Source organism: Acomys minous, assembly GCF_964271855.1.
Source record: "Acomys minous genome assembly, chromosome: 14".
In the NCBI taxonomy this organism is placed as follows: Eukaryota; Metazoa; Chordata; class Mammalia; order Rodentia; family Muridae; genus Acomys; species Acomys minous.
This window is the reverse complement of record NC_140496.1, coordinates 42,497,834-42,521,698: the sequence shown is the minus strand read 5'-3', so window position 1 is coordinate 42,521,698 and position 23,865 is coordinate 42,497,834. Positions and strand designations below refer to the sequence as shown.

General features: G+C 49.3%; 2 protein-coding genes and 1 long non-coding RNA gene across 5 annotated transcripts; 1 reads left to right on the top strand and 2 right to left on the bottom strand.

The window, feature by feature from the left end:
- Nucleotides 1–6,477: 6,477 nt before the first annotated feature.
- On the bottom strand, nucleotides 6,478–10,553 carry LOC311583197. Its single transcript, XR_014774404.1, has 2 exons — nucleotides 10,476–10,553; nucleotides 6,478–7,999 (listed from the first exon to the last, which is right to left on the bottom strand). It is a non-coding gene; the product is annotated as an uncharacterized lncRNA (long non-coding RNA).
- On the top strand, nucleotides 8,359–14,977 carry RTBDN (retbindin). Its single transcript, XM_084756531.1, is given in 8 exon segments — nucleotides 8,359–8,635; nucleotides 9,172–9,346; nucleotides 10,283–10,442; nucleotides 10,547–10,657; nucleotides 13,767–13,863; nucleotides 14,470–14,652; nucleotides 14,656–14,670; nucleotides 14,674–14,977. Coding segments are annotated over 7 exon segments (837 nt in total). The 5' UTR covers nucleotides 8,359–8,635; nucleotides 9,172–9,177; the 3' UTR covers nucleotides 14,776–14,977.
- On the bottom strand, nucleotides 14,513–23,832 carry RNASEH2A (ribonuclease H2 subunit A). 3 transcript variants are annotated; one of them, XM_084756525.1, is made up of 9 exons: nucleotides 23,699–23,832; nucleotides 23,420–23,491; nucleotides 23,139–23,265; nucleotides 22,944–23,031; nucleotides 18,458–18,595; nucleotides 18,276–18,363; nucleotides 16,808–16,931; nucleotides 16,627–16,725; nucleotides 14,513–14,647 (listed from the first exon to the last, which is right to left on the bottom strand). In XM_084756525.1, exons 1-9 carry the CDS (start codon nucleotides 23,823–23,825, stop codon nucleotides 14,602–14,604), a joined length of 909 nt encoding a protein of 302 aa, XP_084612651.1. In that variant the 5' UTR covers nucleotides 23,826–23,832; the 3' UTR covers nucleotides 14,513–14,601. The 3 variants fall into 3 exon arrangements, with proteins under 3 accessions (XP_084612651.1, XP_084612650.1, XP_084612652.1); XM_084756524.1 differs by lacking the exon at nucleotides 14,513–14,647 and adding an exon at nucleotides 15,159–15,356; XM_084756526.1 differs by lacking the exon at nucleotides 14,513–14,647 and having other exon boundaries at nucleotides 16,527–16,725.
- Nucleotides 23,833–23,865: the final 33 nt, after the last annotated feature.

The following is a 23,865-nucleotide window of genomic DNA, read 5'->3' as shown; positions in this document are numbered from 1 at the left end:
GAAAAAGTAGCAAGTTCAGCCAGGGCGTGGTGGCCCACGCCTTTAATCCCAGCACTTGGGAGGCAGAGGCAGGAGGATCGCTGTGAGTTTGAGGCCAGCCTGGTCTACAAAGTGAGTCTAGGACAGCCAAAGCTACACAGAGAAACCTTGTCTCGAAAAACAAAACAAAAAAGAAAGAAAGAAAGAAAGAAGGAAAGAAAGAAAGAAAGAAAGAAAGAAAAAGTAGCAAATTCATGAAGGAAAAAAGAGGCTGCCAAAGCATCTGTTGCTTTTGCAGAGGTCATAGGTTTGGCTCCTGGTACCCACATGGTGGTTCATAATCCATATACATACATACATACGTACATACATATATACATACGTACATACATACATACATATATACATACATACATATGTGTGTGTGTTTGGTTTTGTTTTATTTTGTTGAGACAGGGTTTCTCTGTGTAGCTTTAGCTGTTTAGCTGTCCTGGAACTTGCTCTGTAAACCAGGCTGGCCCTGAACTCACAGAGATCTGCCGGTCTCCACCTCCCGAGTATAGAATTAAAAGAGGGGGCCACCACTGCCTGAAATACATACGTCTTTTAGAAATGAAGAGGACGAAGAAATTGTTACTTTGTCTCAAACCGTTTCAGATGAGAGCAAGGGGGTTAGTAACTACGGTCTTGCCAGTAATGTTGTTTCACCGGCTGAGGCAAAGTAGGTTCAGTAGCCATGCACTAGGTGAGGGTTTCAGCAGGTTTGTTTGTTTTGAAGCATGGTCTCACGTAGCCTGTGCTGTCCTTGAACTCCTGGCTCCATTTCCCAGGTGTTAAGATTGTTGATGTGCCCTATAGTGTGCCTCACTTCAACAGGTCTTTTGAAGGAGGGGGGCGGATATGTTTTGATGCTGATAAGATCATCCATTGGATAAAGAACTTAATGGGCAAAGTTTAAGAGCCAGCATTCCAGCCCTCAGCACCTACCCGAATGCTGGATGAGCAGGAGGGCTCTCCCAGAATCCCAGCACTGGGTAGAGGAGGAGGTAAGGGGTTCTCAGGGCAGACTGACCAGCTAGACCAGCCCATGTTAGCAAGCTCTGGGCTCACTAGAGACCCTGCATCAGTGAACGAGGAGCTGAGAAGCCAAAGGAGACAGTGAGCATCGTTCTCCGGCCTTCACACACACAGGCGCACACACACATACATACTCAGGCATGCACACCAGATACATACATACACGTGCAAAAACAACAAAAAGAAGTATATCCTAATTCTTTCTGTGACCTCTGAGAAGGAAGTCTAGCTTTAAATTTCCAATTTTGCGCCGGGCATGGTGGCACGCGCCTTTAGTCCCAGCATTCTGGGAGGCAGAAGCAGGTGGACCGCTGTGAGTTCGAGGCCAGCCTGGTATACAAAGCGAGTCCAGGACAGCCAAGATAACGTAGAGAAACCATGTCTCAAAAAACAAAAAAAACCCAAAAACAACAACAACAACAAAATCCAATTTTGCCCTTTTTGACCTTGGCAAATAACCTTTACAAGTGCCCCTGTCTCCTGGAGGATTCTGTGAGGTGATGCAGGCGTTTAGCATTTTAGGGTGGACCTGGCACTTGGTATATGTTCAGTGAGTAATAAGCCCAGGGCAGCAGAAGAGATGGCTCAGCTGTTAAACACACACACACACACACACACACACACACACACACACACACACACAATGGAGCTGGAGAGATGGAGCTCAGTGGTTTAAAGTGCTTGCTCTTGCAGAATGCCTAGATTTAATCCCAGTACCCATATAGTAGCCCACAGCTGTCTAAAATCCCAGTTATAGAGCATCTGATGCCCTCTTCTGGCCTCCATGGGCTTTGGCCATGTGTAGTGCAAGGACATACAGGCAGGCAAAACATCCTTACACATGAATTTTAAAAGTAGTAATAACACTTTTAAGTAAAAAATGTTGAAGTAGTAAGTTATAGGAGCTCTTAATAGACATGACACACATCAGAAAGTGGCCCAGAGGGTCCTACCACTTTCATGGACAAAGGCCATTAAGACAGGGCAGGGTCAAAGGGCAGCCTTGCCCTGGAGAGCCACAGTGACCAGAATCCAGACCAGATTTTCTGTCTTGTAATGGCAGGTCTAGGGTGAATTGGTCTTGTCTTACCAAGCTAAGCAGCCTCAACAGACCTTTCAAAACCAAGACCTGGGTTTTTCAGCCATGGAGCCAAGGCGTGGAAGGTAGCCTTAAGAAATCTTTAAATACCACTGAAAGAAGAAAAAAGTCCTCTGTCAGAATGAGCCTCATCTGCAAGCTCCCCATAAACACACCAGAGGAAAAGGACAAATCAGAGCGGGGTGAGGGGTGGGAGAATTAGATTCTCCCTAGAGCTATAGTCAGGGGAATCTTTGTGAGTTCAAGGCCAGCCTGGTATATATAGTGAGTTCCAGGATAGCCAGGGCTACACCGTGAGACATAACCTCAAAATGAATGAATGAATGATTTTTAAAAAGACGAGAAATTTTGATTCTTGGAGTCAGGTTAGACAAACGCCACACACCCCGCCCCTGGCCCCCATCTGCAGAGTAATTAATTCTGCTTCTCCCCGTAGGGTCCTGTGTGGCAGGACATTCGAACAATTAGCTCTTATTTAAGTTCCTACCGAACACAGGCGACTCTGGCTCTAAGTGATAATGGGACATTTGCTTAGCGGTGGAACCAATGCGCGTGAGTGGACCCAGGGACTAAAGTGGTTGGCTAGCTCAGAAGGCGAAGTGCTCGCTTTCCAGAGAGCAGGGATTCCCTGCCTAAATCAGCAAAGTGGGTAAGCAGCAATCTAAGGGGTTGGGGGCGGAGTCGTGCGTCAGAGACAAAGTCCCGCGTGGCGTTGAGCCAATGGGATTCGGCGCCGGTTCGGAGGACCGGGACACACCCCGTGCAGGCCCCTCCCACTTCCATCCTTTTCGCCTGGAGCGTACGGCTTGGACCCGCTTAGCTGCAGTACTACTTACTCTGGCTTTGCCGCAGCTCCCTCCCGTACTCAAGACTCACACTCCTGATCTACCCTGGGAGCAAGAGGGAAAGCGAGGAAGGCTTCCAGAAGTCTAGGATCTGAGACTGTTTGAAAGCAAATTAGCTTTCCAACCAGGCGGCTTCAGCAGCAGCCAAACTCTTGGGATGTTCTTCCTGCTGTCTGAGTGTCCGCCCCGCGACCCCCGCGCCACCGATCTATTGCTCGGTCATCTCTCCTAGTCTTGATCTTGGAAACAGTGCATTAAGGGAGCTTAGAACTGGGCAAGAGTCTGAGCTCATATTTAATTTAGTCTAAATTCTGGACTACATGCAGCGGCTGACCTCCAAGGAGGCTTGGAGGACCAGCCTCTGGGTAGCTCTTAGGGGTGAAGCACTGATCATTTCCCTGTGAGGTAGCTCATGAACTCAGAACGGCAAGCCCTAAATCTCAGAGGACCGTCTCAGCCCCACAATCCCTATTTACCTTGGGGATGGGAACTCCTGGGGACTGGATTTGTTCCAGCCTCCCCTTCACTCCAACAACCCTCAGTATCCCACTCTGTGCAGTGGACGTATGCCTCCTGCGCCTGCGCAGCTTGGCGACCAACATCCTCGAAGACGGCAAGAAGCTAAAAATCGCTCCCGCCCACCTACAAGCTGGGCTGGACTTAAGGATCGCGGGCGGGCGTGTGTGTGTGTGTGTGTGTGTGTGTGTGTGTGTGTGTGTGTGTGTGTGTGTGTGTGTGTGTGTGTGTGTGTGTTGGGAGTATTGTAGTGAAGGGGGTGGAATGGAAAGTGAGGAGGCTGTCTAGGTGCCTGTCCAATTAGGGCAGTAGGAAGAGTCCTAGTGGCCAGTGAGGTGAATGGAGGACTCCGGGTAGCAAGCCTAGGAAGGGCTCTAGGGGTGGTGAGGGGCGAGGCTGACGAACAAACATGTTTACAGCTGCTGAAGCGCTGGTGGCCCCGAGGGGCTCGAACCCTGGGGCAATAACTTTACTTGCTGCACCTTCTCCCTCAGACTGTCCAAGCTCCTGGGCAAGTACCTGGGCCCCCTCTACCTCCGACTCTGGTGGGGCCAGGTGCCGCCCAGGCCATCCTCGAGGGGGCGCGCTAGGATGCAGCCCCTCCATCAGCCACCGGGATACCCGGGCGACGCCTGAGGGGCGGGGTCCGCGCTGCCTGGACTCGCGGACACTGCACTCTCGGCCGGAGCATCCACGGGCAGTAGGAAGGGGCGCCACTGCCGACCCTGGCGCAAGTTCTCCTGCGTTCTGCTCAGCCCCGCCCCAGGGCACAGACCCTATCCCCTCCTTGGAGCCTGGGCTGCGGCGTACCTGCAGCCTCCGGCGGCGGATCAGGCCAGAATCGTCCATGGCGGCGGCGACTTCGGTCCGGGGGAGGGAGGAGGGAGGCGGCGGCGGCAGGAGGAGGGAGGAGGGAGGGAGAGAGAAGCCTCGGGGACCGCGGCGGCGGTCGGCGAGGGAGGGGGACGGGGGAGGGGGGATGAGCGGGAGGGGGGCGGAGCGAAGCGGGGCGGGCCCGGCGCCGTCACTGCGTCTGGGAGCCGGAGCCGGGTTTCGGCCACCGCTGCCCGCGCTGGGGGGCGGGAGGGGGGTGGCGAGCGAGGTTGGGTAGGTGGAGCCTCCAGATGTCCCTAAGGGAAGCATGCTGGAGACAGAACTCGATCCAGACATTCTCTTGCACAGACCCTCCAACCCAAGAAAGATCCTCAAGAGAGCTAGTCTCACAGATGAATTCCCAGTGCTACTAGTGGGCCCCCCCTACAGGAGACACATTTTCACAAGGGTGTGATCTGCTATCAAGAGCTGTCCCCTCACCCTGAAAATCATTCCTAATAAAGCTAGTGTCTGAGAGGTGACGCGTCATCTCAATTTCTGCCTTCCTGAAGAGGTATTTCTTCAAAGATCCCATAGGTGACTTCTTTGGGGACTCTGGAGAGAATATCCAGCCCCCCACCAACGGGACCACTCGAAGGAATATTCTCTTCTCTGTAGGAAATTGTCTCCACCCCAGGGCACCCTCAGATCCCCACAGATGCATTCTTCCAGAGTCACGTGTTCAAGCAAGAGGCTGGTCCTCATGGGAGTTTTCCCCTCAGAAAAAAAACGTGTATATATACACACAGACCGCCTTCCTTTGCCCACCACAGGACAGAGTCCCTCGGGTCTTGCAGCCCCTCCAGAGTCTCTGCCTCACGGTCAGGATTAAGGCGTCAGGCCAGGTCAGGATATATTTATAAGGACGATTAGCTGGTAGCTGGGGAGGGGTCAGATGAAACGACTCGTACTCCGCCCTCAGTGATCCCTCAGCTAAGGGCAAACCAGACCATGTTTCTCAGAGTTGGAAAGAACATCATCTCAGCCCTAGATAGAACGGGAAGGGCTTTCCTAGGATGGCAGCTTGTAGCTGACCCAAGGTCTTGGAGGGCAGGGTCTCCGGACTAGAGCGACCTCTGCCGGACAACCGAGGCGACAACGGGGTCTGGTTCAATGTGTTCTTGCCTGATCCTCATGTCTGCACCTTTGCCTGTGTTATTGTTGCTTGTCTTTCTAGATCTGTGCTCAGTGTAGCCATCCCAGTCAGTCTACCGCTTGTACTTGTCTCTGCCCACGGCTTGTATTTTTCTCATGCTCCCAGCCGGGAAAGCGGTCCCCGTTGCTGGCCGTGTTACTGTCCACGGTGCTGAAATATGGACACTCTGAAGATGAAGGCATGTGTGTGTAGCGTCTCGGGGAAGGCAAAACCCACAAGCAGGATAAATATGACCCACAACCACCTTGGTACTGCTCAGGCGAAGGCTTGATCCTGTAAAAACTTGGTTCCTGGGGCCTCTGTGATGTCACCGTTGCCCACCGAAAGCTAGGGAGGCAGGAGTTCCAGTCCAGCGTGGGCTACATAGGAATATCTCGCCAGAGAGGAGGCGTTACTAATTCATTAATTTTTTTACTCAACATTTACTGAGCATGCACGGTGTGCAATTGTAGAAGAGTATTTGGAAATATAGGAATTCAGCAATAAAAGGAAAAAACTAGGGGCTGGAGAGATGGCTCAGCGGTTAAGAGCACTGACTGCTCTTTCAGAGGACCCAAGTTCAATTCCCAGCACCTGCATGGCAGCTCACAACTGTCTATAACTCCAGGGATCTGACACCCTCACACAGACGTACATGCAGTCAAAACATTAATGTACATAAAATAAAAATGAATATTAAAAAAAGAAAAAACTCCTGCCCTGGAGAGAGAGTGAACCTAATCAGTTAAGAGTGTTTGCTGTGGAGCTGGAGAGATGCCCAATCCATTAAGGGCACTGGCTGCTCTTCCAGGGAACCTGGGTTTGATTCCCAGCATCCATGTGGTGGTTTACAGCCATTCATTACTCTAGTTCCAAGGGATCTGATATCTTCTTTTGCCTTCCTTGGGCACCGGGCACAGATATGAAGCACAGACTACAGCCAAAAACACCTATACATATCAAACAATTTAAATTTTATATAAACAAGAATGTTTGCTGCTCTGGCAACAGGGCCAGCACGTGGCTCCCAGCAGCCACACTGGGTAGTTTACAATAGCTTATAACTCCAGGTCCAGATGACCAGAGGCACCTGACTCCCTCAGGCACCTACAGGAAACTGCACAGATGTCCCCTCCCAAGTCACACTAAAGATAATTAAAATAAGTCTTGAAAATTGCCCACCTTGGGCTGGGTGGTGGTGGCGCACACCTTTAATCCCAGCACTCGGGAGGCAGAGGCAGGAGGATCACTGTGAATTCGAAGCCAGCCTGGTCTACAAAGTGAGTCCAGAACAGTCAAGGCTACACAGAAAGATCCGGTCTAAAAAAAAAAAAAAAAAAAACCTAAACTAAAAAAACGAAATGAAAATTGCCCATCTTGCCCTGATTTAGGAGGAAAACACGTTTCTGTCAGTGGCATATGTGCTACAAGTATGGATCCATATACAATACACATGTATGTGCACACACATGTTCAGCAAACACATGCACAAACACTGCACATACTTACACGTACAGCTTCCTCAAACACAAGTATTCACATGTGCTTTGTTCATATTTCTCAAATAAGGGCCCACCCGCTCTCCAAAACCACACATCGGGGGCCGGGGAGGTGGCTCAGAGGTTAGGAGAACAGACTCTTGCAGAGGACTGGAGTTCAGTTGCAGCGCCCATGTCACAACCGTCTGCAGCTCCAGCTCTGGTTGATCTGGTTAGAGGATTCTCACCAGGTGACTGCCCTCATAGCCACAGACCCATATGGGGACACACACACACACACACACACACACACACACACATACATACACACACACACACACACATACACACACACATACACACACACATACACACACACACACACATACACACACACATACACACACACACACATATACACACACACACACATACACACACATATACACACACACATACACACACACACACACACACATGCCCACACGCCCACACGGATGCATAATTAAAAATAGTAAAATATAAAAAAAGAAGAAAACTACAAACACATAGCCAGCAAAAGAGAATCACATACAATCTATGTCTATATTTGCAAATATCCAGCAAGTGGATACATATAATAAATACATGTACCTATAAAACTCATATCCTACAATCATACAAACATATACTCAGGAAATACAGATGTACAGACACTCATCAAGTGCAAGTACACTCAAAAATACACACAAGCATCCCAACACACACAATTCCAAAACTCAGCAATGCTCAATGGTGCACAATCCCCTGATACCCAATACGTATTTCTTTTTTTTTTTTTTTTTTTTTTTTTTTTTTTTACGTATTTCTTTCAACATAGCTTGTACGTTGTTCATGAGAGTTCGTGCATGCCCACCTCTCTGGGGTGTTTTCACCCACCTCATTCTTCATCTTGAGTTAAGTCAATTCTGTGACGACTGAGATTGTCATCTCTTGTATACAAGTGCATCCCCAGAACCTAGTACAGAATGTGTTTAATTAATATCTACTGGCCCTCTCTTACGTCTCTCTTTCTTCCTCTGTCTCTCTGGGGTTCCCCTCCCCCCTTTCCTTCTCTCTCAATGCCTGTTTAGTAAACCTCATATAATAAAAATAAAGAAATAAATATCTATTGAATTAATGGACAGACTGCTAAAGGATAGATTTATAAAACCTGGAGAAAGGCACAGAAGAATGCACCAGCATACAAATGAAACTGCCTACCCAAGAGACGTCCTCTCCACAAAACAGAGAGAAGAGACAGACTCAGGATCACCTACAGATCACAGACCACACACACACACAGAGAGAGAGAGAGAGAGAGAGAGAGAGAGAGAGAGAGAGAGAGAGAGAGAGAAGGGGGGAGGGAGAGAGAACGAACTTAAATTCCAAGTTTAACGTAGGGCCAGCTTGTGGCTATAAATATATAAATGCACCAGTCCCAAGGGCACCTGTTTTGGGGCTGCAGGGGAGGGGGCAAGGGAGGGGGAGAACCCGCTTTGGAAAGCTCCGCCCCTAAGCCAAGCCACACCCCTTTCAGTTGCGGCTGTTTGCTGGCCTTGGCTCTGTGGTTCTGTGCTATCTCAGCAGCCCCTGGACTCCAGGCTGCTAACAGGTGAGTGACAGTGGGTAGTCGGGCAGCGAGAATCTTGCCTCCCATACCTTTACCTGCCTCTACCCGGAAGCTTTTGGAACCTAGCGGCAGAATCCCAGCCCTGCCACCGTCCAGCTTGGTACTCAAGTTCCAGCCATGCTGTGGAAGCTCCTAAGCCGATTGTAAACCGAGAGAGAAGGTGACCCATGACAGGAGTGAGTTGGGGGTGGGGCTGAAAAGAGAGAGGAAGTCCTGGGTGGAAAGGGGGCTTAGAAGAGGTAAAGTGGTCCTGTTACTCCGAAGGAAGTTGGTAGCAGAGGGCAAACAGGGTGAGAGATTTGGGTGTACGTGTGATTTTGGTGTTTCAGCCCAAGGCATGTCTGGTGGGAGGGTGAGACCCCCCCCCCTTAGGGTTTGACCAGCCTGTGGCCATTGCTGGGCCTCCTCCTCTATTGCTGCCTGGCAATAATGTCTGGTGTGCCCCTACCAGTGCCAACCTGAGCCTCCACAAGGACAGTGAAACCTCATCCCTCCATATCATCTGGCTTTTGTCTCAGGTGGACATGGCCAACAAAAGCCACTTTCAACCTAGCGACCTGCTCTGGGCCCTGCGACCGATCCTGGTATGGATCTTCTTGGTGGCCTGTGGAGGGAGCCACCCACTGCAGGCTAGGTTCTGGGGACACCCTGGGCTGGCAGCCAATGTGAGCACAGGCCAGCTGCACCTAGCAGGTGAGCACCCTCTCTCACCCCTAACACCCAGAAACTGCACTCACATCTTCCTTGTAGGAGGGACACAGGGTAGCGATGGGGGTGGGCAGCCATATTAGTAATGGTGGTACTAGTTTCTCAGACTGCTGGGTTCAAATCCTGGATCCATACCTTGGTTCTCTGTGACCTGAAGCAACTCAGGTAACCCAAGCAGAGTGTAGGCATAGTGATGCCCACCTGTAACCCCAGCACATAGAAGGTAGATGTAGGAGGATTAGGATTTCAGGGCTAGCCTCAGCTACATAGGGAGCTGGAGGTCAGGGTGGACTACATGAAACTGTCTCAAAATAAGCAAATAGGCGCTGGGCTGTGGCAGGGGCAATCTCCAATTGGAGACCAGGCCAGTCAACTGAAAGAAATGCTCGCTAAAGCGGGCATGGTGGTACACACCTTTGATTCCAGCACTCAGCAGGCAGATCTGTGAGTCCAAGGCTAGCCTTGTCTACAGAGTAAGTTCTAGGATGGCCAAAGATACATAGAGAAACCTGTCCAAACAAACAAAACAAACAAACAAAAAACCCCAAACCTACTAAGCCACCCTCCTAGCCCTATTTATTGGCTTTTTATTTTTAGCCAGGATTTTCTTTTTTGGGGGGTGCTTGCATGTGAGGGTGTGTGTAGGAAGTGCTGGTTTTTCATGACAGGGTTTCTCAGTGTAGCCTTGGCTGTCCTAGACTCACTTTGTAGATCAGGCTGGCCTCGAACTCACAGAGATCACTGTGTCCAGCTTAGTGAGCTTAAACTTTCTTTAAGTTAACTGGCCTGATCTCAAATTTGAGATTCCCCCCCTGCCTCAGCCTCCCAAGTGTCTGGAATTACAGATCCATGCCATGTGAAATATCTTTAGGGTTTTTCTCTTTGGGGTGGCAGGTGATAAAATGTCATTTCCATTGTCAGAGCACCCTCAGCCCTGGGTTCCAGCACCTGATCCGAGGATCCAAGTTCCTGGTTCACAGACACCACCAGTGCCAGCACCTTGCTGTACCGCAGAGATAGACAGACCAGAAGCATCCAGCCCTGTAAGCCTCCTAGAGAGCTGTGGGACACCAAGCCCAGAGTGAGTACTGTGGTTTCTTCTAGCCTTACTCACCCTAGCCTGGGGTCAAAACCTTAACTCCCCTGAGGATCCTGCTGTGCTTGCCCTCTTTCTCCCCTGTCCAGATGTGAATTCTTCCTGGGACACCTTCAACGTGCCCTCCACAACCACTTCCAACCGCTCTTCCTGGGGATACAACGAACGCAGCATCTCTGCTCGGAGCTCTGCCAGATATGGTAAGAGAGGCGGGGACGGGGCGTGTCCTAGGCCAGGAGACCGAAGGGCCTTAGTTTGCCCCTCCTGAGCCAGGGTGGGTCTTTGGTAAGGGATCTAGTAGGTCTATAGAAAGGGCAGAAGCCTGAAAATGACCTAGTATTTAAGATAATGTGCCGGTGAGGTGCCGCATGCCTTTAATCCCAGCACTCAGGAGGCAGAGGCAGGTGGATCGCTGTGAGTTCGAGGCCAGCCTGGTCTACAAAGCGAGTCCAGGACAGCCAAGGCTACACAGAGACCCTGTCCCAAAAAACGAGAAGGGGAGGAAATCATTTGGGGGCGGGGGCTGGAGAGATGGCTCAGCGGTTAAGAGCACTGCCTGCTCTTCCAGAGGTTCTAAGTTCAATTCCCAGCAACCACATGGTGGCTCATAACCATCTAAAACGTGATCTGGTGCCCTCTTCTGGTGTGCAGGTGTACAGGCAGGCAGAACACTGTATAAACAATTTTTTTAAAAGAAAGGACAAAGAGACAAAGATGGGAGACAAAAGATGAGGGGGACAGGAAGAGGTATGAGGAAGGGGGAGATGTGGGGGTGGAGGGGGTATTTGCCCTGGAGGGATTAAGCACTGCCTCTGGATAGAGAGGAAACAGCCCTGGTTGGTAAGGAAAATGGCAGCTTATAAAGAGAAACAGGGAAACCCTGTGTTAGGGGAGTTGGTCTGTTTTGATTGGATAGGTTAAGTTAGCCAAAGGGGGCTTCTTGATTGCTGGACTTCAACACTCAATAGCTGAGCCTTGGTAATCAACTTTGGGAGGAGGAAGTGGCCACCGAAGGGAACAGACCTTAGTGGCTAGCTTTAGGAATGTGATCTGTTTATAGCAAGGAAGGAGTGGGGGAAGGGCACGGTCGGCTACAGACCTGTTTGCCTTCTCGAGCCCTCTGAGTTGAGGCCAGGACAGCCAGGGGCTACACAGAGAAATCCTGTCTTGAACAAACTATCCTCACCAAGAAAAAATAATTGGAGTTAAGAGAGATGGCTCGCTTGTTCAGTGGTTAAGAGCACTGGCTGCTCTTCGAGGACCTGGGTTCAATTCCCGGCACCCACATGGCAGCTCACAACTGTCTGTAACTCCAGTTCCAGAGGATCTGACACTCCCATACAGACATACATGCAGGCGAAACACCAACGCACAGAAAATAAGTCATCTTCGGGCTGGAGAGATGGCTCAGTGGTTAAGAGCACTGACTGCTCTTTCCAAACCCTGAGTTCAATCCCCAGCAACCGCATGGTGGCTCACAACCATCTATAATGTGATCTGATGTCTTCTGGCCTGCAGGTGTACATGCAGGCAGAGCACTATATACATAATAGATAAATCTTTTAAAAAGAATAAAAATAAAAGGGGGGGATGGAGAAATGGCTCAGTGGTTAAGAGCACTGACTGTTCTTTTAGAGGACCCGGGCTCAATTTCCAGCACCCACATGGCAGCTCACAACTGTCTGTAACTCCAGTTCCAGGGGATCTGACACCCTCACATAGACATACATGTTATCAAACACCAATGTACATAAAATAAAAACAAACAAATGTAAAATAAATAAATAAATAAATGGGGGCAGGTGTGGTAGTACACACCTTTAATCCCAGCACTCAGGGAGGCAGAGGCAGGTGGATCCCTGTGAGTTCACTCTGGTCTACGGACAGCCAAGGATATATAGAGAAACTCTTGTCTTGAAAAAGCCATAAATAGGGAGGCAGAGTTGGTTCAGTGGTTAAGAGGACTGTCTGCTCTTCCAAAGGTCCCAGGTTCAATCCCCAGCACCCACATAGCAGCTCAAACTGTAACTCCAAGATCTGACACCCTCACACCAATGCACATAAATTAAAATTAAATAAAAAATTTTAAAAACGCCATAAATAAATAAGTAAATAAATAAACAAATGGGTGGCAGCTGGAGAAATGATTCAGCAGTTAAGAGTGTTAGGGTCCCAAAATCCAAAACAACCCAAGCAGGCACAGGAGGTCCACACAAGGCAAGATCTTTACTTGAATTAGGCAGCAAAAACTGACTGCTCAGGAACAACAGCACAGACTCAAGAGCTGACTGTGTCCTCTAACGTTCATCTTAGTATTTAAGCAGATGACAATGACAAAAATGTATTGTAATCAAGCTGCTACTGATCGATCAGGGTTGAAAAACAGACTTGGGAGCTGAACTTTGACCTCCTCCATCCAAGCCAGAGTGTTTCAGAGCTTTTAAGCTTGAAAACCACAAATATCTGCGCCAAGTTACAGTTACAATCTTCAGTCAATCAGAATTATTTGTTCTTTCCTGGTTAGGAACAATCATGATGTTTTAGGGAACAAAAGAGTAGGAAGGAAATTGGCTAGCCATCTGGAAAGTTCCCCCAGAGCCTCAGACCTTGAACTTAGTTTCACCTTATGATCAAAATGGAGTCTGAAAACAAAATGGCAGTGCTTAGGATAAGTCTCATTTGTTTGATTCCAACAAGAGTGCTTGCTGCTCCTACAGAGGACATGAGTTCAATTCTGAGCAGCTACATCAGGCTGTTTACAATCCCGCTTGTAACTTTAGCTCCAAGGGATCTGATACACACACATACACACAAATAAGTAAATAGATAAAAATAATTTTATTTTTTTGAGACAGGGTTTCTCTGTGTAGCCTTGGCTGTCCTAGACTCTCTCTGTAGACCAGGCTGGCCTTGAACTCACAGTGATCTGCCTCCCTCTGCCTCCCAAGTGCTGGGATTACAGACATGTGTCACGATGCCCCCACTAAAAAATGAATAAATAAATAAATATATAAAATTTAAAAATGAAAAGTGCAGGGGGTGGACTTTGTGATGGAGGTTAATGCCTGTAATAGTACCTGGGAAAGAGGGTCAGGGTTCAAGGTCATCCTTAGACACAAAATAACTTCTAGATTAGCTTCAGGCCCCTTCACACAAAAAGCAAACAGCACAACACAATACATCGGAAGGAAGTGAACTCTGCAAAGGTTAGGCCTGAGAGGAGAGGCCTTGGTGTGAGGGCGGGACATATGTCTTTAGAAGCCCATTGGCTCCAAAGCCTTAACTACTCTCCCCTTCTCACATACCCAGGTTCACCACTTGCAAAGCAGATTTTACCTGTGGCCCGACTTGGCTGTGGCCCTCTGGAACAAGAGGCTGTGAGCCCAGCTGCCGCACCTATGAGCAGGTGGGTAAGGACAGGGGGTGACAGCAGGAAATGGGCTTTGTAATATGGTCTGGATTACTGACACACAACACTTACCGTGTTCCTGATGTCTTTTTATTTATTCTGTGTATGAGGGTTTTGCCTGCTTGTGTGTGCACTGCCTATGTGGTGACCTGGAGGTCAGTACAGGAGGTACAGTCCCCTAGGTTTGGAATTATGTTTGTGAACTACCATGTGGGTGCCGGGAATCTAACCCGAGTCCTCTCTAGGGGCAGTCAGTGCTTTTAGCGGGTCAACCATCTCTCTATCCAAGTACCTAGCCCTATCTTAGGCTTATCTTAATGCAGCTAACCCCTAGGCTCACGCTCCACTCTTCCGCATTCCCAGCCTCGGTGTGGCGTCTCCAGAGCCCAGTGTCCAGACTCTCCTTCCAAGTTACTGTCTTTGCTCTGGGTTCTCAGATGGCCAGAAAACCCATAGCTGTGCCCCTGGCCCTACCAGAGGAAAACCAGCCCCTCAAAGGAACACCCAGAGACCCTCCCATTGCTCAGGCCGCGCCCTGGGCCAGACCCACCCCAGGGACTCAGGTTCCAGTGTCTCAAACTCTGCCCCTACCCTTTCTCCTAGACTTTCGACAATGCCACACATCTGTGTCATTCTGTTCTGGGTCATGCCCTCCGGGTGGCAGCTCCCGGCTCCCGTCACTGCCTCAACGTCTCCATCTCCTCTCCACACGCCCGACGTCCTCGCGCCTGGATCTCAAATGCTGTGGGCAGTGGCAGTGGTAGCGGCAGCGGCGACAGCCCTGAGTAGATGTTTGGTTTTCAATAAGTGTCCCTTCCCAGATCCAGGAGCCACTCAGAGTCACGTCCTTCTCTCTCCCAAACCACACCCCAGGGTTGCCTAGACAGGCCTTTCTATCCATTACCCTAGAAGTGGCCCAACTCTCACTTGTTTTGCTCCCTTTCCCAGAATAAAGTCACCAGCCTAGACCATGCTATACGATGCTGCTGCTGCTTGGGGAAATAGTTGGGGAGAACTGCCAAAAATGACAGTCCCAGAGGGGAAGAGGCAGGGAAGACAGAGAGAGCAGTACAGCAGGCCAACTCTGACAGCCTATGTTTTGTCCCCAAATTCCCGCTGGCAAAAGAAACAACTCCTGCTAATTGTCCTCTGACCTCGTTTGTCATGGCTCTTGTGTCTCCTTTCTCCCAAATTAGCAAATAAATGCAATAAAGTAGTTTTTGGCTTTGATTTATTGAGTCAAGGTCTCATGTAGCCTTGACTGACTTGGAACTATATAGACCAGACTGGCCTCTAACTTACAAAGATCCACCTGCCTCTGCCTCTGCCTCCCCAATGCTGGGAGGACTGGAGAGATGGCTCCATGGTTCGTATCAAGTATACTCTTGCAGAGGACCTGCCTGTCAAGTGTCAAGACCCACAAGGTCACTCAAAACCATCTCTAACTGCAGTTGCAGGGATCTGGTGCCCTCTTCTGGCTTCTATGAGCACTGCATGCACAGACACACAGGCAAAACAACCATATACATATTTTTCTTTTTTTGGTTTTTCAAGACAGAAGTGTTTCTCTGTGTAGTACTGTGTAAACTAGGCTGGCCTTGAATTCAGAGATCCACCTGCCTCTGCCTCCTGAGTGTTGGGATTAAAGGCATGCGCCACCCAGTGCTACATGAATTTTGTTTGTTTGTTTGTTTTATTTTGTTTTTTCGAGACAGGGTTTCTCTGTGTAATAGCCCTGGCTGTCCTGGACTCGCTTTATAGACCAGACTGGCCTCGAACTCAGAGATCTGCCTGCTTCTGCCTCCCAAGTACTGAGATTAAAGGCATGCGCCACCATGCCCGGCTGTGAATCTTTTTAAAAGGCCATTCGTAGTGGAATGCACCTTTAATTCTATCACTTAGGAGAAAGAGAAAGGCAAATCTCTGTCAGTTTGGACTACAAAGTGAGTTCCAGGACAGCAAGGGCTACATGGAGAACACCTGTCTTAAAAAAACAAAAAACAACTGGGTGCAGTGTCTCACACCTATAATCCCAGTACTCGGAGGCAGAGGCAGGCGGACTGCTGTGAATTCGAGGCCAGCCTGGTCTATAGAGGAAGTCCAGTACAGCCAAGGCTACATAGTGATCTTGTCTTAAAATAAAATAAAATAATATAAAAGAGAGAGAAGGAGAGGGTAAAAAAAGAAAAGAAGCTGGGCATGGTGGCACATGCCTTTAATCTCAGCACTTGCGAGGCAGAGGCAGGTGGATCACTGTGAATTCAAGGCCAGCCTGATCGCTGTGAATTCAAGGCCAGCCTGGTCTACATGGTGAGTTCCAGTAAAGTAGGGCTACATAGTGACATAGTGAGACCTTGCTGTAAAAAAAAAAAAAAAATCATATGCAGGAGAGATGGCTCAGAGGTTAAGAGGACTGTCTGCTATTCCAGAGGTCTTGAGTTCAATTCCCAGCAACCACATGGTGGCTCACAACCACCTATAACAAGATCTAGTGTCCTCTTCTGGCAGACAGGTACACACAAGCAGAACACTGTATATATAATAAATACATCTTTTAAAAAAACCCTGCACCAATTTAGCAACACCTATTCTGAAGGATCAGCTGCTCGACACAGGCGCACAGGATCCTCTCAGGCCTTAGCCAGAAAGCACACCAGCCATTTCTCCTTCACTAGCTTTAATTCCTGAGTCAGAGGGGCAGGTACACTGTTTGGCTTCTAGAGGCTGTGGGCTGTCTCCAGGCCTCGCTCCTGGAAGTACCTGTGGGGGGCCTGAGGGCGGCAGGGCTGAGCGCCCTGGCTGAAGTAGGATGTGATCCTTCCTGGCCGCTCAGGATCCTCCTCAGCTGCCGAGTCCTCCCTGTGGGAAAAGGGAATGACACTGGCCCCTGTGGCCCCCACCCCCACCCGGGTCAGTCCCCTCAGCACTCTCAGATACTAACCAGGTGACACTTTCTGCCTCCTTTTCCAGGATGGCCTGGGCTGTGCTCCAACTGAACCGTACAAACTGGGGGAAGCCAAACACAGGGTCCACGTGCTTTCTCAACCAGGCTTTCGTTTTGGGATCTAGGGTGAGAGAGGCAATGAAAGGACCCGAATGGCAGGTAGCAGTCACACGCCACAACCATCCTCAGCTTCACTGGCACCGTCTGCCTGCCTCTGCCTCCGGAGTGCTGGGATAAAAAAATCTTTCTTTCTTCTTTTTTAAAACTTCGTGGTGAGGCGGAATTCAAGCCCTTGTGCACCATGAACACATGGTCGCCACTGAGCTACACAACCAGCCTCAGGTCACCGACTCCTCATATCAGCCCATGAGTGGTTTGAGAGCAGGTGTGTGGTTCATTTCTTTCCGTGGCCCATGCTCCTTCTGGTTTTTAATGTATATACGCGCATGCACACCTGTGTGTGTGTGTGAATGTGAGAGAGAGAGAGTGTGTGTGTGCGCGCGTGTGTGTATGTGTGTGTGTGAGACTGCAAGTACCCTGGAAGAGTGTGCATGTGTGTATGTGCAGGTACCCTTGGAGTGTGTGTGTGTGGTGTTTGTGTGTATGTGTGTGTGTGTGCGCAGGTACCCTGGGGGGGGGGGGGAGAGAGAGAGAGAGAGAGAGAGAGAGAGAACGCGCAGGTACCCTGGGAAGCTATTGGATGCCCTGGAGCTGGAGTTACAGGCAGTTGTCAGCTGCCCAATGTGGGTGCTGAAGCCTGGTCCTCTGCAAAAGCAGTGAGTGCTCTGGGCCACTGAATGATCTCTTGAGCCCCCAATTCTGTGTTTTGAAAATATTTTCTTTTGGGGGCTGGAGAGATGGCTCAGAGGTCAAGAGCACTGAATACTATTACAGAGGTCCTGAGCTCAATGCCCAGCAAAACTACACGGTGGCTCACACCATCTATAATGAGATCTAGTGCCCTCTTCTGGCCTGCAGGCTCACATGCAGGCAGAACACATACATAATGAATAAATCTTTTTTTTAAATCCTTTTATCTTACGTATATGCACCATGTGTTCTACAGGCACCAGACATGCACATGGTGCAGATATGCACGCTGACACAACACCTATACATGTTATACATGCTGACAGAACACGTATACATGAAAAATAGGACCTTGTTTTGTCATTTGGGGATAGAGTCTCTCTATGTAGCCCTAGCTATTGTGGAGTTCACTATGTGGACCAGGTGGCCTCAAACTCTCAGGGACCCTCCATCCTCCTTTCCTGGGTATTATAAAGAGTTTCTAAAAATTGGAGAAAAGAAAAACAAAGCTAGAGGCCAACGTGGCCTACACAGAAAGCTAAAGGCAAAGCTTCTGCTACAAGAGAGGAGGAGGCCAGGAGAGACGCAGGTGGCGGGGGAGAAGAGGGAAGAGAGTTCCTTCCCAGGAAGGCCTGGACCACCGCCCTCAGCTCACCATTGGGATAGCCTGAGCCGTAATCCGAATCCAGGTCCTGTAAACTCTCCACGAACTGCCAGTTCTTTACAGCCTGGTCTCGCGCCACCTGCAGGCAAGACAGCAGCTCAGAGCCTCGTTGCCTGTCCCTACATCAGGGAGATGCTGGGAGCGAGCCCTGCCCTGGCCAGCAGGATGCTAACCTTGGCAAAGATGCTGGCAGCACTGACCACAGGGAACAGGGAGTCTGCTTTCGCCTTGACTGTCACCTCCAGCCCCGGAAAGCGCTGTTGTAGTCGGGCCTGGTACGTCTCTGCCATTCCTACAGTGTCCACAAACACCTGCCACAGTGATAGAAACAAGGGAAAAGAAATGTAGTCATTTAACAAACAGCAGACCAAACAACCGCCAAATATGCAGTCTCCTATTCAACCGAGGACCCCCAGGGCCTCACACGCTACACAAATACTACCACTAAGCTACCAGTAGTTTAATATTGTCACAGAGTCGTAAGCATCCATGTGGGTGCTGGGAATTGAACCTGGATCCTCTAGAAGAGCAAGCAGTGTTCTTTATCTGCTGAGCCGTCTCCCCAAACCCCCTGGTTTTCTTTGTTTGTTTTACTATAAAATGTTTGGGGTCTGGGAGATGGCTTAGCAGGGACAGGAGCCTGCAGATCTAAGATCCTCAGCTCCTACAAGATGACAACAGAAAACCTGACTCTGCAGAGTGACTCTGACTCTCCATATATGCCACACCATGCATGCATGCAACAGCGGGCGCGCATGCGCGCAAACACACACACACACACACACACACACACACACACACACACACAAGAAATGTTCGAGGCATTTGTTTTTGGGACTGGGTCTCACTCTAGAGCCCTGTCTGGCCTACACTTAACTATGTAGGATAGCTTAGCTTCAAACTCCAGCCTTCGATTAAAAGCAGGTCCCTCCATGTGGCACGATATATATTTAAATTGTTTAAATTTTATGTGTATGGGTGTTTTGTCTACATGTGCGTCTGTGTACCATTTGTGTGCGTGGTGCCAGTAGAGGCCAAAAGAGGTTGTCAGATCCCTGGGAACTAGAGTTAGTTTTGATCCACAATGAGGGTGCTGAGAACTGAACACAGATCTTCTGTAAGAACAAGTGCTCTTAACTGTCCAGCCACGTCTCCAGCCCCACAATTTTTCACAAAAGTTAATTCTATCAGAGCCAGATGTGGCGGCGCACGCCTATAATCCCAGCACTTGGGAGGCAGAGGCAGGTGGATCACTGTGAGTTTGAGGTCAGCCTGGTCTACAAAGCAACTCTAGGACAGCCAAGCCACATACGCAGAGAAACCCTATTTGGAAAAACCTTTTAAAAAAGAAGAAGAAAAAAAGAAAGAAAGAAAGAAAGAAAGAAAGAAAGAAAGAAAGAAAGAAACCTAATATGCAATCTCCACAGGGGTAGAGACCCACAAGTTGACAAATGCTGGCCTAAAGCAAGAAATGCTTTCTCTAATCGTGCTATAGCCCTTGAGCACTTAGTGGCCACTGTGTTACCCTAGGGATGGAGGACAAGGCAGAGAGCACCCTATACTAGAACCCTTAAATCTGGACTGGGGATGGGGCTATGGCACAGTAGGCAGAGTGTTTCCTGGCATGCCCAAAGCCTGGATTCCACCCCCAGGAGCACATTCCTAGGCAAGCCATCCCAGCACTTGGAAGATGGAGACAGCTATCAGGAATTCAAGGGACAGCTTCACATGTAGTTGGAGGCCAGCCTAGGCTATGTAATTCCCTCATAAACAAAACAAGGAGCTGGAGAGATGCTCTAAGAGGGGTCAGGGCCAGCACCTACATGGTGCCTCACAATTATCTATAACTCCAGTCGGGGACCCTTTTCAGACCTCCATGGGTACCAGGCATGCATGTGGTACACATACATACATATATGAGTAAAACAGCCATATACATAAGATACCTTTTAAAATTCATTAAGTTGGGCTAGAGAGATGGCTCAGAGGTTAAGATCACTGACCGCTCTCCCAAAGGTCCTGAGTTTTCAATTCCCAGCAACCACATGGTGGCTCACAACCATCTATAATGTGACCTGATGCCCTCTTCTGGCCTGCAGGTGTATATGCAGGCAGAACACTGTGTACATAATCTTTTTAAAAAATTCATTACATTAAAGTACATTTCACAGGGAATGCCTGTTTTGCGGGGAGTTGGGGAGGCTAAAGATGGGACTTGCAAGACATAAAGAAACTGCATGGACAAGCTTCCCAGCTATGGGATGAACTTTGGCATTGGACAGAAGCTGGAATAAGGTGGAGCTGTGACATCACTCGGAATAAGGTGGAGCTGTGACATCACTTGGGACCATTGGAGACTTAGGCCTGGAGGTGGGGGCATACATTTAGGGCACAAATGAGAGTAGGAAACCAAAATAAAATCTAGTTTTAGAGCCAGGTGTGGTGTGTGGCACATGCCTTTAATCCCAGCACTCAGGAGGCAGAGGCAGGCAGATTGCTGTGGTCTACCAGCCTGGTCTACAAAGTGAGTCTACGAAAGCCAAGGCTACACAGAGAAACCCTGTCTCGGGGGTGAAAAATCTGGTTCTAATGCTGAATTTGTTGGCTACACTAAGGAAGTCTTACTCTTTGTTGTATACCTATGTGCACCCATGAGCGCAGACGCACATGTGCCAGGCTGAGGGAGTCGGAGGACAACTTGTAGAAACCAGTTCTGGTTTTTTGTTTTTGTTTTGTTTTGTTTTGTTTTAAGATTTACTTATTATCTAGACAGTGTTCTGCCCGCATGTGTGCCTGCTTGGCAGAAGAGAGCACCAGACTCATTACAGATGGCTGTGAGCTACCATGTGGTTGCTGGGAATTGAACTCAGGACCTTTAGAAGAACAGACAGCGCTCTTAACCTCTGAGCCATCTCTCCAGCCCGAAACCAGTTCTGTTATGTGGATTCAACTCAAGATCTTCAAGTGGGCTGGAGAGATGGCTCAGTGGTTAAGAGCACTGTTTGTTTTCTCAGAGGTCCTGAGTTCAGTTCCCAGCAACCACGTGGTGGCTCACAGCCATCTATATAGGGATCTGATGCCCTCTCTGGCCTATAGGCGTGACATGCAGATACAGCACTCATATACATAAATTAAAAAAAAAAAAGATGTTCAAGTGTTCTTATCCACCCAATCATCCTCCAGGCTGCAGAGTAAACTCAGGTCCTCCAGCATGCTAGGACAGGCTTGCCTGTCGACCTACAATACTGACCCTAATTTCTATTCCATCTACTGTGTGTGTGTGTGTGTGTGTGTGTGTGTGTGTGTATGTATGAGTGTACGCACGTGTATTAGTGTGCCAGGCAGTCCACATATTTTCCAAGTGGAAGCCAGAGGTCACCGTCAGGGGTTTTTCTCAACTACCCTTTAAGTTACCCTGTAACCAGGCTACAGTAAAAAGTTTTAAAGCCAAGGTAGTGGCACACACCTTTAATTCCATTCATTTGGAAGCAGAGGCAGATGAATCTCTGCGAGCTCAAGGCCAGCCAGAGATATACAGTCAGACCCTGTCTCACAAACAAAACTAAATCAACATCAACAAAAGCTGGGATTAAAGGTATAAGCTACCAAGTCAGGCCATATCTAACCGGCCTAAAAAATTTTTTGGACTTATTTATTTATTTATTTATTATATGCTATGTTCTTTTTTTTTTTTTTTTTTAACTTTAACATGGCTACAGAAATGTCTCAGAGGTTAAGAACATTCGTTCAAGAGGACCCAGGTTCAGTTCCCGGCACCCATACAGTGGCTCAAAACTGTAACGTAACTCCAGTTCCAGGGAAGGCCACACCTTCTTCTAGCCTCTGTGGGCACCAGGCACTCATGTGGTACACAGACACACATTCAGGCAAAAAGCCTCTATGACAGGGTTTCTCTGTGCAGCCTTGGCCGTCCTGGACTCACTTTGTAGGCCAGGCTGGCCTCGAACTCACAGCAATCCACTTGTCTCTGCCTCCCGAGTACTGGGATTAAAGGTGTATGCCACCATGCACAGCAAAAAAAATAATAATAATAATAATTTTTTTTTAAATTGACATTTTTTTGTTGGAGGGTACGCACTAACACCGCATGCAGGAAGTCACAGAATACCTTTGGGGAATCAGTTCTCTCCTTCTACCAGTGGAAGGATCAAACTCAGGTCAGGTCTCCTATCTTAAACGCCCCTGAATAATTCTAATTCTCCTCCTTCTTCCTTCCTTCTACTTCGGTTTTTTGAGACAGGATTTTTCTACGTTATCTTGTCTGTCCTGGACTCGCTTTGTAGACCAGGCTGGCCTCAACTCACAGAGATCCACCTGCCTCTGCCTCCCGAGTGCAGGGATTAAAGGTGTGGGCCACCACGGCCGGCTTAATTATTATTATTTTTTTAATGGAGTTCAGGTCCGAGATAGTCCATGCTGACATTCAACTCACTCAATCCGAAGGCAAGGGTGGCCTTAAACTCTTGATCCTCCTGCCTCCACTGCCTAAGTGCTACTTACTCTGGCTTTTCTTTTGCAATGCTGGGATGGAAGCCAGGACTTCATGCACGCTAGGCAAACGACTACTAACTGAACTACATGCCCCCAGCGTCAGCTTTTTTCAAGCCCCTTTTATCAGAAGGTGACCCAACAGCTCACCTGAGTGACATTCACACCCTGATCCAGCGCATACTGTATCAGCCCCGTGGCTGTATCATGGGACAGGGAGTTGAGGTTGTACTTGACCCTGTTGTGAGGGACAGAGCTTAGTCCCCACCATCCCGTCTGCAGGACATAGGCAGCCCGTGTCTGTTGCTCTTCCCCTCCCCACCCACCCACTCAGGGGCCCCTCACCGCCCAAGCATGCTGGTAGAGATCAGGTTTGGAGACAGAACATCCAAAGCCCAACCCACAAAGTCTCCGTCCTCCTCCATTTTCGCAAAGAGCCTCTCCCTCTCGTTCTCCGTCAAGGTCTTTGAGTCTGAGAAGAAAGTTCAAGAAAAGCGGGGGGAAAAAAGTTCAAGAAAAAAAAGTTCAAGAAAAGTTCTTGCGGCTCCTGCTTCCCTCATTACATCTCACCTGCCCTCTTTCTTGCACACACCCTGGAACCCCCAGTGCATTCAGCAAAGGCTCACCTGCCACTTTCAGGGCCTCCAGATCTGCCAGGCGGGACAGGGGGCAGTAACAGATGGCGTAGACCATGGGGCCTTGGGAGAAGGAAAGTCAGACTTCTGAGAGCAGGGTTACAACCAGTGAGGACGTAAAAGCCCCCTGCCTTGTTCCATCATCACCACGGCCCCAAGCCCATCCGTTATCACTCCCGGAACCCAAGGGCATCTGTGAACCCCACTCCCATTCGCCCGCAACCTCCCCTTTCACCAGCCGCCTCCCCGCCCTCGGCCCTGGGGGCGCACCAAGCACAGGGCCCCGGCCCGCTTCATCCACGCCCAGGGCGCACGGCTCCTTGAGGCATACGGCGGGTACACGAGAGCTCAGGCGACAGCGGCCCGTATTGTCCCTCTCCAGCTCGCTGAGATCCATGCCGCCTCGGCGACAGCCAACAACCGCAAAATATAATACT

Coding starts and splice junctions, on each gene's coding strand:
- RNASEH2A (XM_084756524.1), bottom strand. CDS start 23,825: ATGGATCTCAGCGAGCTGGAGAGGGACAATACGGGCCGCTGTCGCCTG. Junction 18,596..22,943: donor AGGGTGTGAATGTCACTCAG/GTGAGCTGTTGG, acceptor TCACTGTGGCAG/GTGTTTGTGGACACTGTAGG. Junction 18,364..18,457: donor CTGCCAGCATCTTTGCCAAG/GTTAGCATCCTG, acceptor TCTTGCCTGCAG/GTGGCGCGAGACCAGGCTGT.